At 45.8% G+C, this 15,486-nt stretch overlaps 1 protein-coding gene across 1 annotated transcript in view; it reads left to right on the top strand.

The window, feature by feature from the left end:
- Window positions 1-5,633, top strand: part of LOC147701049 (ly6/PLAUR domain-containing protein 3-like) — a 179,958-nt gene extending 174,325 nt beyond the window's left edge. The window contains exon 5 of the mRNA XM_086929845.1: window positions 1,705-5,633. Within this exon, the coding sequence (XP_086785971.1) occupies window positions 1,705-1,928 (224 nt within the window). The 3' untranslated portion in view covers window positions 1,929-5,633. The remainder of the gene's footprint in view (window positions 1-1,704) is intronic.
- Window positions 5,634-15,486: the final 9,853 nt, after the last annotated feature.

Here is a 15,486-nt window from a genome sequence, read left to right as displayed (position 1 = left end):
GTTTCAATTTGGCGTCTTCTGGTCGACAACCTTTTATATCTTGTTAGTAATTGGGTTTCTGGTTGGCAGAGGTTTGCACCCTGTCCAAGCAGGAACCACAGTCCTAGTTAGGTTAAGTCAGATATACACCATAAATTAACCTGTGCTCACACTCTGGTAGCTTGGCACCGGTAAACATCGTTTACAACGATGTTTTCACTACGCAGTACCTTTAGCACGCATTCCCAAACGCCTGTATTCTCAATGTCCTTGGAACAGATGGCAAATGAAAATACTTCAATGCAGTAAACACTCTGGAATATGTAACATCAACAGGTCTTGCATTTTAAAAAAGACTACACAGGATATATTAGCTATTGATGAAGACAGCATTATACCATCAACGTAAAACATGGTAGTTAGCACTATCATTGTTTTATTATCGGTATTTTAATATCCTCTCTGTGCTATGCAAGCTTTCGTTTTGTGTTCACTCCATTTAGGTCTCATGCCCATCGGCTACTCGCCCAACATTTTAATTATTACATACAAAGTTCTCTGAAAGGACTTCTTGGTGTTGAGGTGAGTGAAGTCAGATGCAATGACAAAAGGCTCTTACTGAGGGTACGTGCATTTGAGTTGTCCAAAATTAAGCTTTGGAGCAGTTCCATGATAGGCTGTATACCCCCTATATAGTGCATTGAATGACCCTGACCGATCAGAGGGGAGCAATATGAGCCCGCAGTGCTTGTGGTGATTTGGTCTGTGGACCTTTTGCTATGTAGACATCTTGCATTTCTGACTGCCCAGATGGACAGTGTTGCAGTCTCGCCTGCTGACAGTGTATGTGCTTTCGCTACGAGGGGTATTAAAGGCTGCCCGTTGCTTACTATTTGTTGTCTTCATTGTCACTCTTCTATGCTGCCTGCTAACTGGCCAGCATGTGTCAACTTCACTTCCTGTTCTTTCAGCTGAAGCAAGCACCAAGTGCTTGTTGCTTAATCTTAATTGCTGTCCACCTACTGCTCGCTCTTGTTTTTCTTTCCTCGTCCTCGTTGTCCATGATTCTTCTTTTTTCTTCATCCTCGATGTACATGTTGCTGCTTCTTTTTTCCTCCTTTCTTCTTGTCTGTGTTGCTTCTACTATTTTTTCTTCTTCCCTCCTCCATTGTCTGTGTTGCTTCCTCATTACCCGCTTCCACCTTCCCTTTACCTGTGTTGCCCCTTCATCCGCCATAAGGGAAAAAGCACTATGATGCTGCTATTGCTGATTGCATCGTAATACTTTTATCTAACTTTTAGCCATGCTGCACAGCCGCCGCGCTGCTCTGCAACATGTCCAAAAGACATTGGCAAAGCCAAAAACTCTCTAGCGTAGGAAAGATCTATTAGCTTTGCCAATGCTTGTTATACCTTTGTTTTCTCCCTTTCACTGATCCAAGAATGTACAGCTGGATCCCAGATTAGCACTTCACAAACAAAGTTATAAATGGATATATAGCAAAAGGTATGTGTGCTTGAAAAATACAGACATTAGGAAGTAGTTTCATACTGTTTCCAAGCTTTATTGATCTTGGGGTATATTTCGAGGTGCCAATAGCTCTCTGGAAAGGGACGGACTTCCCAGCTCGTACCCAAGGATACTTTATGGAAGCATGTTGGATATATAATTTTCTGACACAGATCATTATTAAAACTACTTTTCTTTCTGCTCCATTTTTGTAGGTACACAACACAACGTCACCCTATCCTACTTCATAAAGAAATGCTCCAACACGCTGTGCTCTAACCGGTTCTGGGTGGTCGGCCAGTATGTGGATCGCAACGAAACAGGCTCCTGCTGTCGAGGGAACCTCTGCAATGCAGCCAGGCCAAATGGTGGCCTTCGTGAAGCCACATATGTTGTCCCACTCATAATGGCTGCCCTGTTGGCCATTACCAGTTTATAGGGGACATCTGAAAACACAAGGAACTGAACCGAAAAATTGGAAATGTGTTTTAAGAAGATAATCCCATTTTAACTAGTAAAGCGCGCGCTGTGACCAGTGAAGAAGATTCAGAAAACTGCATGGGAATGAGAGGAGGTTATCAGGACCCCAAGAGTACTCCTAAATCTAGTAGGAGTCTTTCCTTTATATATGACAGTTCCATCAAGCCTACAAGATGAAAATAACAGTACATTCCTGGATTTCATTGCCAGTGGCACACCAAACCATTATGAACTTGACATATTTATCAATGAGCAGGTACCTTTGAAAGGTTCATGCCTAAGGATGAAAGGCTGAGATCAAATTTCAGGGATTCAAAGCCATTACTTGCAAGCCACGACAGATACCAGTATTAAGTGCTTAACATACTAAATATTTGGTCAAGCATAAAGCATCTGCAGATTATTCTGTATTAAATAATTTAGAATATTTTAGGCCAATCCTATTTAAATCATCCATTTAAGTATTATAGGTTAAGCACTTTGCTTCAGATCCTTCAAATGTCTTGCAAACCCAAGGTGTATTGCTGTTTGTTACAGTATTTATGTCACAGTATCTATTAAAAACTGTAGGAAACATAGATACTAATTTGTTTCAACCCAGTTTTTGATCTTAGTTTTAAAGTTGATGCCTATCCTTTTGCAGTATGATTGTCTGAAGAGTAACACTTTGTTTAACACATTTACATTTTTTAAGGTTTATTCGTCATTGTAATTAAATGATTTTTTTGCTCTCAAACTACATAATAATGATGCAGAGCTTTGGCACTGTATGGGTCTCCCTATCAAAAAATATCAAAATCCAGTAATTTCTTTTAAATTTCAATTCATCTGATTATTTTGATGTTAACATGATGGCTTATCTGAAAAGTATAGTAATATACATGCACTTACAAAAAATGAGTCAGATACCTAATACTTATATTCCCATACTTTACTTAGTTTTTAAAGTCCTCTAATTTTGTTCCACGACAAGTAAAATGCCATGCCACACAAACCACCGACCCCCGCCAGCCAAGAGCTCCATGATGCCCACTGGTTACTCTCTCGTTCAATCAATCAAGCAGGATTTATAAAGCGCAGCTAATCCCTCATGAGTGTATACAGGCGCTGAGGTTATTGCTGCTTAGGTGGGTTCCGGTGAACAGCCAAGTCTTGGGTGTCTTTCGTAATTCCAGGAGAGAGGCGGAGGTGCAGGTTGGGTCGTACCTAGATTTTGTCGTGCGGTAGAAGGAAGAGCTTCCTCCACTGTTGCTTCAGCGGATGTGGGGGGGTATGCACAAGGGAGGGGTGTCTGGAGGGTTGGTGGAAGTTTAGGCGGTGGTTGATGTAGGCTGGTCCTTGGTTCATCTGGGCATTTTAGTTGTGGATCAGCATCTTGAATAGACATCTCTTCTGTATAGGGAGCCAGTGGAGTTTCTAGAGGTGAGGGGTGATGTGGGCTCATTATGGGAGGTTAAGGATGAGTCTAGCCACAGAGTTCTGTATGGTTTGCAGTCTCTTCAGGAGGTTAGTGGTGATTCATCTGTAGAGTGTGTTTCTGTAGCCAAGGCAAATGGCGACTAGGGCTTGAGTGAAGTGAGTCTGGTGTTGATAGGGAAACATTTGAAGATTTTCCATAGAATGCAAAAAGTGAAGAAGCCAGCGGATGGGCCTGCGTTGATCTGGGTTATCATGGTGACTCTGCTGTCCAGGATGATGCAAGATTACAAGCATGGTCTGTTGGAGTGGAAGAGGGTCCTAGTTCCAAGGGCCACCGGGATTCATTTCACAGGGGGGTGTTGTTGCCGAAGACCAGCACTTCCATCATGTCTGTGTTGAGTTTCAGGTAGCTGTCTTTCATCCAGTCAGCAACGCTCATCATACACCTGTGGAAGTTTGCTCTCTTGGTGGTGGGGTCTCTGAGAGCTAAAGGATGAGTGGGGTGTCGTCTGCATAGGATATGATGTTTAATCCCTGGGCTTTGACTATGTGGGCCAAGGGGTTCATTTAGGTGTTAAACAGAGTGGGGCTGAGGGATGAGCCTTGGGGAACGCTGCAGATGATGTTCTTGGATTCCCAGGTGAACGGCAGTAGCTGTACACTCTGGTTTCTTCCAGTGAGGAAGGAGGTGATCCACTTGAGGGTTTCTCCTTGGATTCTGATGTGGTGAAGTCTTTTGATAAGAGTGTGGTGGGACACAGGGTTGAGCACTGCAGAGTGGTCAAGGAAGATCAGGGTTGCTGTCTTTCCTCAGTAGAGCAGGGTTCTGATGTCGTTGGTGGCAGCGATTAGGGCAGTTTCAGTGCTGTGGTTGGTATGGTGTTCGGATTGGGAGATGTCCAGAAGATGGTTGTTCTCCAGGCTTTCAGTGAGTTGGGGGTTGTTGTGTTTTTTAGGTACTTTGGTGGGGAAGAGGAGCAGAGAGATGGGACAGTAGTGCTTCTGACCCTTCATTTGTACCTATCAACATACAAAACCAATTCCATATAGACTTGTACTATTACCTCATTGTAAAGGCCACAGTGGTGGGTAAAGTGAAATGTTGTCTCAGCAATATGAAAGAAGGTATGGTGGACTGCATGGCAGGGGCATAACAACGGCCCCTGTGGCCCCTGCAGTGCATGGAGACCCCTTTGCTTCAGGGCCCCCCAAATCCTTTTGACAGCCACCATTCAGCCCAAGAGCCCGGTGAGATATGGAATACTCATAGGGTCCCAGTGAGATATGGGAGACTCAGGGTCCCCTCATCACATTCTGCGGGAGGTCCTCAAAGTATAGTGTGAAAGGGAGCCTTCTTTACAAGGCAGCTTTAAGCTACGTTAAGTGGCTCAACACTGCCTTGTTAATATGGCAAAGCCCCTATCATCACAGGAACATCGTAAAAGCAGCTTTAAGCCACAAAAAGTGGCTTAACACCACTTTATAAATATGGAGCAGGACATTGCGCCACAGGACCGTCAGTAAAAGTGACGTTCCTGTGGCGCTATACCCTTTTAAATATGCCTCAGTATTCTCCTTTGTGTTGCTGTTTCCAGTTAAACCCTCTCAACACATCACAGTGCTCCAAGCCATTTGAAAAATATTCACATATATGCCTTTCAAAAGACTTTTTAGCCTAGTATACAGTATTAGCCGTGTATTATCATACGTCTTTGTTATATGAATGTACTTGTTCCACTTTTTACCGTGTGGTTAGCGTTCTGTATTTGCATAATGTCCAATGAGCATCTAAGAATAGTTTATCAGAACATGCATACGAGTCTCTAGGAAGCTTTTTTCATGATTTGATAGGGATGAGAGGACCTCGACCTTAATAAAAACATTGTGGGAAAAATATTTACAGGCATGAATTGTGGGCGGGTGGGAATGGAAGTAAGCAATGAAAACACGAGCTCGCATATGGAGTTGCTTAACGACAAATTGAAAAGTAGCTCCAAAAACTGGAGCAGTGGATGGACACAAGTACTTTGTCCATGCTCTAGGTGGAGGGCCAAACACAAGAAGAGGCATAAGGCATGCATGCCATGGACAAACAGGAAAAAAGGATACAAGATTAACTTTGAAGCAGATAAATGGTAACCAACAGGCGGCTGTAGCCCATTCATTGTAACAACATGACTCGAAGAAACAGAGCATGCACTATCTAGCCAAGACCGAAAAATGATTAGGTTTAGTGTTTATTATGAGTCATATGTGTTACATATATCTGAGAGGCTTGCATTATTGCTGCACATTCCAAATCTATGGAAGCGTAGGCTGTCCTTGCATGTGCCGCCCCTTCTGTATGTGAAGGAAGCTTTCTACAGCCAGTGCCAAATGTGTTACACATGTCTGAGATGCTTGCATTATTGCTGCACATTCCACACCTATGGAATTGAAAGCATGTGCTGTCCTTGCATGTGCCGCCCCTCTTCTGCATACGAAGCAAGCTTGCTACAGCCTGTGCCCTATGTGTAACATATGGTAAATATGACCGGAGTAACCCATATATGTAATTGAAACCCGGGTAAAGTATTGTATTATGCAACACTGTCTCAGGGTGCCAATATGAAGTAATTTGTGTAAGTAACTACGGGGCATAATATCAAGCAGGGCGTTAAAAATTATCGCTGTTTTAGCGGTGATAAGGGGCTTGATAATATGGCCTTGTGAATTTCAATAGAAACCCATGTTCTGGCCAGAACCTGGGCTTCTATTGGAATTCGCCAGGGCATATTATCAAGCCCATTATAACCGCTTTAGTGGCAGTTTTCTGCCGCTAAAACAGCGATAATTTTAACACCCTGCTTGATAATATGTCCCCAAATCTCGTCTACAAAAAACAATCTGGGGCCAAAATTCATAGTCAAATATATTTGGCAAATAAAGGAGAAAAATAATAATTGGAAGCACCATCAAACATGAATCATAAGTGTGTTCAAAGTGCAAAGTGAACAGATGTTGCTTGTGAAGAACAGGTAAACGGCGCTAAGTGAAACACGTATAACAATGTGTGAGGTTTGGTACAGCTGGGAAAGCTAATAACCAGAGAGGAACGTATAGTGGTACTGAAGGTTTATTCAAACTTGGGTCGTTACAGAACTTTCAAATGAAAAGGCAAAGTAGGTTCCTCCGTCAGCCCAGGGTTTCCGGACGGTACGTCTGCTTCTTACTCCCCGATGGCGTGGCGTGGAAGGGAAAAGAAAGAAAGCCACATTACTGGACTGTTTCCCTTATCTGATACGTGGAGGGGTAGGATAAGGGCGTGAGGGAACACCAGGGACCACCACCGTCTGAAGTGTTTCTACACCGAGACTATATCGTCCCGACCCCGTACCCTCAGCCGCCCCTTTAAGCCGTTCCTCCCTCTTGGTGAAACAGACCCCGTATACGAGCTCGTACCTTGCGGTGCCACACTTCTCCAGGTGAAGTGTGGCTGGGCGAAGCGTGGTATCGTTGGCCTCCTGGCTTTCCTGTCGTCGGTTTCTCCCCGTCTCCGGCTGATGTTTCCTCGAGCACTTCGGTTCCGGGTTCCTTCCGACCAGCGGCGAAGACGTCCGATGCTTCCGGTGCTGCTCCGGCGCTCGCGCCCTTCTCTTCGAACCCTCGCGTTATCAGCGCCGTCGTGGAAGATGATTGGTCAGCTGGTGATGACGTCGCTGCCGGAGGCGCCGCCTCGGTGTAAGCCCAGGCGGCTGTGGAAGGCGCACGAACATCCTGTGTCCGCCGAGGCGGAAACGAAGAAGGACAAACATCAGTAGCAGAGTCGAGGCAGGTAGGAAGCCCCTGAACATCAGTATCAGAGTCGTGGCAGGCAGGAGCCCCCTGACACATCCTCCCCCCAGGATTTCCCCGATCGGGGGAAAGAGGAAAGCGGGACAGAAAGTCAGCGTTGCCCTGATCACGACCCTTGCGATGACGGACCTCTATCTGAAAGGGCTGGAGTGCAAGGAACCACCGCAGGATGCGGTCGTTGTGGCCACGATTACGCTGCAACCAAGTCAAAGGGGCATGATCCGTATACAGAACAAAAGGACGACCCTCAAGATAGTATCGAAGTTTTTCCACACTCCAGCGGACAGCCAAACACTCCTTTTCAATGGTGGAATAAGCCTGTTCCCTGGGGAAAAGTTTACGGCTGATAAAAAGTACCGGCCTCTCAAGTCCGTCTGAATCTTCCTGTGAAAGGACAGCCCCAATACCCACCCCAGAGGCATCCGTTTGAAGAATGAAGGGTCTCCTATAGTCAGGCGAAACCAACACAGGAGATGTTGTGAGGACATTCTGCAAGGCCTGAAAGGCGGTCGACTCTTTAGGACCAGGGGCAGGCAGCCTTGGAGACGACTGCGTCTTCCGTAACAAGTCCGTGAGGGGTCCTGCCAATTCAGCAAATTGTGGAATAAACCGCCTGTAGTATCCCACTAGACCCAAGAAAGCCCTCAATTCCCTCTTGGTCTTGGGATAGGAAAGGTCCTGAATGGCTTTGACTTTCTCAGTCTGAGGCTCAATTAGTCCATTACCAAGTACATACCCCAAGTATTTCACTTTCTTGAAGGCGACTCGGGTTTTTTTGGCATTGATGTGAAACCCTGAATCGCGGAGACTGGAGAGTATATTCTCCAGATGCACTTTATGGTCCTCCCACGTTTTGCTAAAGACCACAATGTCGTCCAAATAAGCGGATGAATACTGCTGATGTGAAGACAGGACAGTGTCCATAGCTCTTTGGAACGTGGCCGGGGCTCCATGAAGGCCAAAAGGAAGAACAGTGAAGTGAAAATGACCTGAGGGGGTAGAAAAAGCAGTTTTCTCCTGATCTGCAGGATGTAGTGGAATCTGCCAGTAGCCCTTGGTGAGATCAATGGTTGTAATGTATTGGGCCTCACCAAGACGCTCCAACAGTTCATCCACTCGAGGAAGCGGATAGGCATCCTGCTTGGAAACCCTGTTCACAGCTCGAAAGTCAATGCAAAAACGGATGCTTCCATCCGGTTTTGGAACTAAAACCACTGGAGAGCACCAGTTGCTTTTCGAGGGAACAATGACGCCAGAACGTAGCATCTGGTTAATTTCATCCTGAAAGGCCTGTCTACGGGCCTCCGGTATTCTGTAGGGTTTTTGTTTCACTACCGTACCCTGGGGAGTGGGAATCGTGTGAACAGCAATATTGGTCTTCCCGGGTTCGTCAGAAAATACATCCTTGTATTGCAGCAATAAAGCCAAAATCTCTTCCTTTTGGGTTTCCGTTATTTCAGGATTAACAGGGGTGCTATGTACTGTATGAGGGACATTTTCCACAGTGTGTACTGACTGGGGAGGTTTACCCAACCATTTTTTAAGGAGATTGATGTGGTACATCTGTGTCTTATTCCTATTCAGTCTTAACACATAGGTGGTCTTCCCTATTTTTCTGACAATTTCAAAAGGACCTTGCCACTCTTTTTTAAGTTTGTGAGTGGAGGAGGGTAACAATACCAAAGCCCAGTACCTATCTCTAATTCCCTCCATTTCTTTCCCCTATCGTAGAAGGTTTTTTGTTTCTTTTGGGCTATCGACAACTGTTCATGGGCCAGTGTTCTGAGTTTGTGGAGTCTTGACTGTAGTTGCCGTGTATAGTCCAAGAGAGCCTCGGCTTCCTGGACCCCTTCCTTTTCCCAGCTATCCTTCGTAATTTCGAGCAAGGTTCTGGGAGCCCGACCAAACAATAATTCAAACAGGGATGTACCCAGACTAGCTTGTTTCTGACTTCGAAGGACAAAAAGGGCTAACGGCAACAATTGGTCCCAATTTTTACCATCCCCGGACAGAAGTTTCTTTAAGGTCAGTTTTAAACTGCCATTATATCGCTCGACCAGGCCATCTGTCTGGGGATGATATACGGAGGTTTTGATATGTTTGACTCCTAGTTGCTTACAAACTTGGGCCATGAGTTTTGAAACAAATGGGGTTCCCTGGTCAGTAATGATTTCCCGGGGAAAACCCATCCTGGAAAACACTTCTATCAACTTCTGGGCAATGGCCGCCGAAGTTGCTGCTCTCAGAGGGAAGGCCTCAGGATATCGAGTGGCATAATCAACCAATACTAGGGCATATAAATGTCCTTTAGTTGATTTTGGTAAGAGTCCAATAAGGTCCATCCCAATCCTGTCAAATGGCTTTCCGATGATGGGAAGGGGGTTCAATGGAACCGCTGGAGGGACATATGGATTCCTGCGCTGACATATTTGACATTCCTGGCAGTAATGTTGTATTTGAGCATATACCCCTGGCCAGAAGAAATGCTTCAAAATAGCCTGTCCTGTCTTTTCGGCTCCTGAGTGTCCTGCCAACAAATGCGCATGTGCAAAAAACAGGATTTGGTCTCTAAAGTCCACAGGAACCAAGAGTTGGGGCGTATCATCGGGTTTGGCTACTCTATACAACAACCCGTTTTTTTCAACAAACGTGGGAAATGTTCTTTGAGAAGGGTCTTGACCAGAACGGGCGATCTGCCAAGCGTTAGAGAGAGTAGCGTCATTTAACTGTGCTGTTCTAAAATGAGTGTCTCTAGCCCAGGGTTCAGGTACCAGGAGTGCATTCCGGGGATCGTTTTGCAAAGCGTCTTTCAACAAGATAGAAAATCCCGGATTGTCAGTGCCTATAATGACTGGTTCTGGCAGAGAAGGCATTACTCCCACCACTACCTCAGTTACGGACCCTGCTGCCGTGCACAAATTAACAGTGGCTAGGGGATATTCCTTTACGTCTCCATGAACACAACGTATATGCACAGTTTTCCCTGCCATGAAACATGAAGGAGGAACTAACTCTTGGCGGACCACCGAGTGTTTACACCCTGAATCTAATAGGGCCCTTACTACTTTCCCATGTATGATGACACTTACGTAAAACACTGGTCCGGTCTCTTCTGCAAAGAGAAGAGAATATGGTGCATAACTGACATCCATGGGTTCTTCCTCCCTTTCTTTCGGCTTCTTTCTACAAAATCTCGCTATGTGTCCCCACTCTCCGCAATCATAGCACTGAGGTCCCTGAGTGGGTTGTACTTCCAGTTTGGGAACGCGTGGCCGTTGTGGTTCAAACAGGGGTTTTACAAACTTTCTCTCATTTCTCACTGGTATAGGTTTCAAGGGTTTTTCCGGTTCTTTCACCGGGGGTCGACCTTGAGCACGGGAGTAAGAAGTGGCCATTTCAATGGCATGCTCAAGAGTCAATCCCGCGTGTTGTTTCAACCAGCGTTGTGTACCATATGGAAGGGCCTCTAAAAATTGTTCGAGGTAGATTTTATTCATCACGTCCTCTATATTTCCCTCATGTGGTTTCAACCATAGGTCGGCAGCTGCTTTGAGTTTGTAAAATAAAGTTTTAGGGAGATCCCCTGGGGTACCTCGTTCCTGTCGGAATTTGAGTCTGTGCGTTTCTTCATCAACGCCGAGTCGATCCAATATATATTTTTTTACGACAGCATACCCTACAGTCCCATCTCTGTTAACTGTTTGATAAGCGGACTGGGCGTCACCGGTTAATAACGGTGCAAGATAGAACGGCCATCTATCTCCCGGCCAGGCACTGGCTCTGGCAGCCCTTTCAAAGTTCAGGAAGAAAGCCAAAGGATCGTCACCTGGCGTGAATTTTTGTAACGGAACAACGGGGCCAGGTGCGTGGCTTCTACCTTGCCCTAATACTGCCAAAAGTTGATTCTGTCCCTCGGCCAATTTCACGAGATTATCAACTTGAGCCTGCATGGCATTGGAGAAAGTGGAACGGTCGGTGTCAGCCTGAGTAGCGGTCTGACCTATGGCCCACTCGAGTTTTGTCTGGGCTTCCTTCATTTGTTGAATTAAAGCTTCCATCTTGTATCAGAGGACGGTTCAATTGAGGATCCGAGTCACGGCACCACTTGTGAGGTTTGGTACAGCTGGGAAAGCTAATAACCAGAGAGGAACGTATAGTGGTACTGAAGGTTTATTCAAACTTGGGTCGTTACAGAACTTTCAAATGAAAAGGCAAAGTAGGTTCCTCCGTCAGCCCAGGGTTTCCGGACGGTACGTCTGCTTCTTACTCCCCGATGGCGTGGCGTGGAAGGGAAAAGAAAGAAAGCCACATTACTGGACTGTTTCCCTTATCTGATACGTGGAGGGGTAGGATAAGGGCGTGAGGGAACACCAGGGACCACCACCGTCTGAAGTGTTTCTACACCGAGACTATATCGTCCCGACCCCGTACCCTCAGCCGCCCCTTTAAGCCGTTCCTCCCTCTTGGTGAAACAGACCCCGTATACGAGCTCGTACCTTGCGGTGCCACACTTCTCCAGGTGAAGTGTGGCTGGGCGAAGCGTGGTATCGTTGGCCTCCTGGCTTTCCTGTCGTCGGTTTCTCCCCGTCTCCGGCTGATGTTTCCTCGAGCACTTCGGTTCCGGGTTCCTTCCGACCAGCGGCGAAGACGTCCGATGCTTCCGGTGCTGCTCCGGCGCTCGCGCCCTTCTCTTCGAACCCTCGCGTTATCAGCGCCGTCGTGGAAGATGATTGGTCAGCTGGTGATGACGTCGCTGCCGGAGGCGCCGCCTCGGTGTAAGCCCAGGCGGCTGTGGAAGGCGCACGAACATCCTGTGTCCGCCGAGGCGGAAACGAAGAAGGACAAACATCAGTAGCAGAGTCGAGGCAGGTAGGAAGCCCCTGAACATCAGTATCAGAGTCGTGGCAGGCAGGAGCCCCCTGACACAATGATAATCAGTTGATGGATAATGTGCATGAGTCAAATAAGTCCAATATTTAATTCATGGTATCATGGCACAGTAAAGATCTATATGCCTTCCGATGTTTGTCAATTGTTGTTCATCCTTCCTTCCTTCTAGGTCATCATCAGGACAAAATAAACACATTAAATATGATTTCTGCCTGGGGAGTAAACAAACGAAATTTCAACCAAGAATGTTGATACAAGAGAATAGTGGGGCATCAAAATAATGGGCCATATTGGAGATACCTGTGGAAAAATCCAGGAAAAATACAAGATAGTGGGTAAGAACAGAGAAGGGAAGGAAAAGGTTAATTAGGTCATGCAACATTTAGAAGGTGCTCCAAACACACGGTGAAGGAAACACATAGCAATCTCACTGGTATTTGGAAACCTATTTAAGGTAGCAAAAATAGGGAAGGGGTAAATAAAAGATAGGTTCAATTGTTTAATATGAGGGCAGACCATTGCAGTACTCAGCGGAAAATCGTTATAATAAACATAACGTGGGTAGTACCCTGAGTAGAGGATACGTCCAAGGCGACAGGCTGGTCAGTCCGGGAGTCAGCCAACTGAATTAAGTCAAGAATTGGTCAATCAATTACTGAGGGAAAAGTGGTTGTTCCAGAAAACTGTATGCACTATCAAAGAACTGCCGTGTCGGGGACGTCTGGCCTACTCGCCGGGCAAACAATCATCAGGAAAAACTATCACTGCGGATAAAAATGGGGAAAGGAGTCCATTAGTCCTGGTGTAAATTAGGTAAGATGGTTTATTAAGTAGTTATCAATAAGTGTGGGCTGAAAATCCGTTCCGCTCACGGAATTTGTGTTTTTTGGCAATTTCACGGTCCGCGAATCATGCAAAATTGTCAAAGAATTCGCATTTCGCGAGTTGGCGGATTTTTTTGCTTGGTCGCGCTTCAAAAATACGGCGTTGACTTACCGTGATTCTGAGTTCTCCGAGTTGTTTTCCTCCCCGTTTGCTTGCGCTGCACCATTTTTCAATTTTGCTGCGCGATCTCACGAGACTTTTTTACCGCGAGTACGTCATAACGGCCCGCCATCTTGCACTGCAAGAGTTGCTGAACGCGAATACGTCATAAGGGCCCGCGATTACAAACCGCGCTTGAAAACTATTGCGGGCACATAATTGCGCTGCTCAGCTGACATCCAGCCGGAGATTTGAAGAGCTCGCTTTCCCGAACTTGCCCAAATTGCAATTCCGCACAAGAAATGTACCGCAGGCAGCATAAACCTTCTGAAAATGATGATTTGGATCAGAATAAGTCCTCAGATTGACATTTGGCTGCAATTTTTTATGCTGACAGGGTTAGGTTCAAATGTTTAATTTTGGCCCATCATGCTCTCCATGGCTCTGGCCCCCTCTACCTTCAGAGGCGTTTCTCCTTCTACTTTCCGACGCGTGCGCTTCGATCTATGTCTCTGCGTCTTGCTCGGGTTTCTCGCTTTAAGCTTCAGAGGATGGGTGGCAGTACTTTGAGGTCAAGGCAAGTGCAGCCTGGAATGCCTTGCCCCTTCCTCTGCGGTACATTCAGAACCTTGCTGTGTTTGAAAGGAAACTCAAGACCCACCTCTTTGTCTGATAAGTTTCTTCCCATACCCCTCATCATTGCGCCGGGACACTCATGAGTATCCGTGCGCACTACAAGTGGACATAACATAACACACATAACAAGGAGTCCATTGTTGGGGCCTGGCCATGTGGGTGGGGGCCATTTTGAGGCCTGGTCCAAGCAGGGCCTGGCCATGTGGGTGGGGGTCAAGGGGCCATTTTGAAGCCAGGCAGTGTGCTTTGCACCATAGGCCTGCTGCACTCAGTCTGCCTTGCTTTCACCCAATATGCCCAGGGGTACTCAGTGGTGCATGGACCAACGCAGACTGTGGGGTCTCTTGAATTTAAACATCATTTAGGGCATGGATGGCGGTCTGAGACTATTCTAGGAAACAATTCAAACAGAGTATAATTAATAAGACTGGTATCTATAAATAAATAGTCCAGCCGGACAAACTTTTGATGCGGAGCTGAAAAAAATGTATAGCCTGCTGATAAAGGATGTTTTACAAACCCTACATCAGACAAGCCAAAATCCAGTACCAGGCCTCTTAATGCTTTGTATGACTTTTTTTAAGACCAGGATATATTGGGTCGTGCTGTATATCCATACCTCCCCCCAAATGAATGTTCAGATCCCCGCATAATACCAAAGGAGACGGCCAGTCAGGTAATTCTAAGCTTAGAAAATTCAGAATATCAGGGTCATCCAAATTTGAGGCATAAATAGAACATATTTTCCAATCTTTACCATGTGTTTTAAACTCTAGAATCATCCATCGACCATATTGGGCAACCTTAGAACGTTTAAGACAGCCCAGGCTCCTTTTTTTTTTTTTTTTTGGGCGAGTACATCCTAATAAATGCAGCCCCAAATCATTAAATAAGTGGCGATTGTTCCATGTGAGATGTGTTTCCTGAAGACATAGTAGGTCTATCCTCATGGTCTGTATTATTTGAGCACAACCCCCCCTTTTTTTCTGTCATTAAGACCACATATGTTCCAAGAACAAATCCTCAAATTTCCCATCTTAATAAAAAATTTGTACTCGACAACATTGAACCCCTCAAAGTATCTATTTGAATCGGTATCAAACCACTCACAAAAATGTACATGCTTACGTTTAAATTGTTTAACCCATCACCACTGCTCTTGGTTCCTGCTTTCCTGACCATGCATGCCCCCCTTGCTCCCCTCCCCAGCCACCCCCGCACAACCCCCCCCTGAAACCCAACCCAACAGGGGTAAAAGGGACTGATTAGTCCCTAACATCGATGATGTGAGAAGCATCTTGAGCCTTGCAGCTCGCTTCCCAGTCGCTTCCCACCAGAATGTACCATTTTGGTTATCATGATGGACCACCAGTTAGAGAAAACACACATTTTTTTTCCCCAGTTGCGATACCAACATCTTATCTATAAGTAAGCAGAAAACTAACCAAATGCAAAAAAAAATTGGGGAGATGTTGGAGAAAAGACATATCAACATACAGTATGCAGACAAAAAAAAGCCCTTCGAACCAGATTGTCAGTATAATAATCAAAATGAGGCCAATAGCTCCTTAGCAGCCCCCTCTGATGTCATAAAATATGACCTCTCTTTGTAAATGACTTTTAGTTTAGAGGGGTGAAGGAGAAAGGCCTGGGCGCCCTTAGCCTGGAAAGATGGAATTAATTGACGAAGTTGCCAGCGCTGTTGGACTGTAGCATGACAGTAATCGGGGCGGACGAAGAACTCCAGGCCTTTC

The sequence above is a fragment of the Lissotriton vulgaris genome, chromosome 7 (assembly GCF_964263255.1).
Source record: "Lissotriton vulgaris chromosome 7, aLisVul1.2, whole genome shotgun sequence".
In the NCBI taxonomy this organism is placed as follows: domain Eukaryota; kingdom Metazoa; phylum Chordata; class Amphibia; order Caudata; family Salamandridae; genus Lissotriton; species Lissotriton vulgaris.
This window is presented reverse-complemented; position numbering and strand designations above follow the sequence as displayed.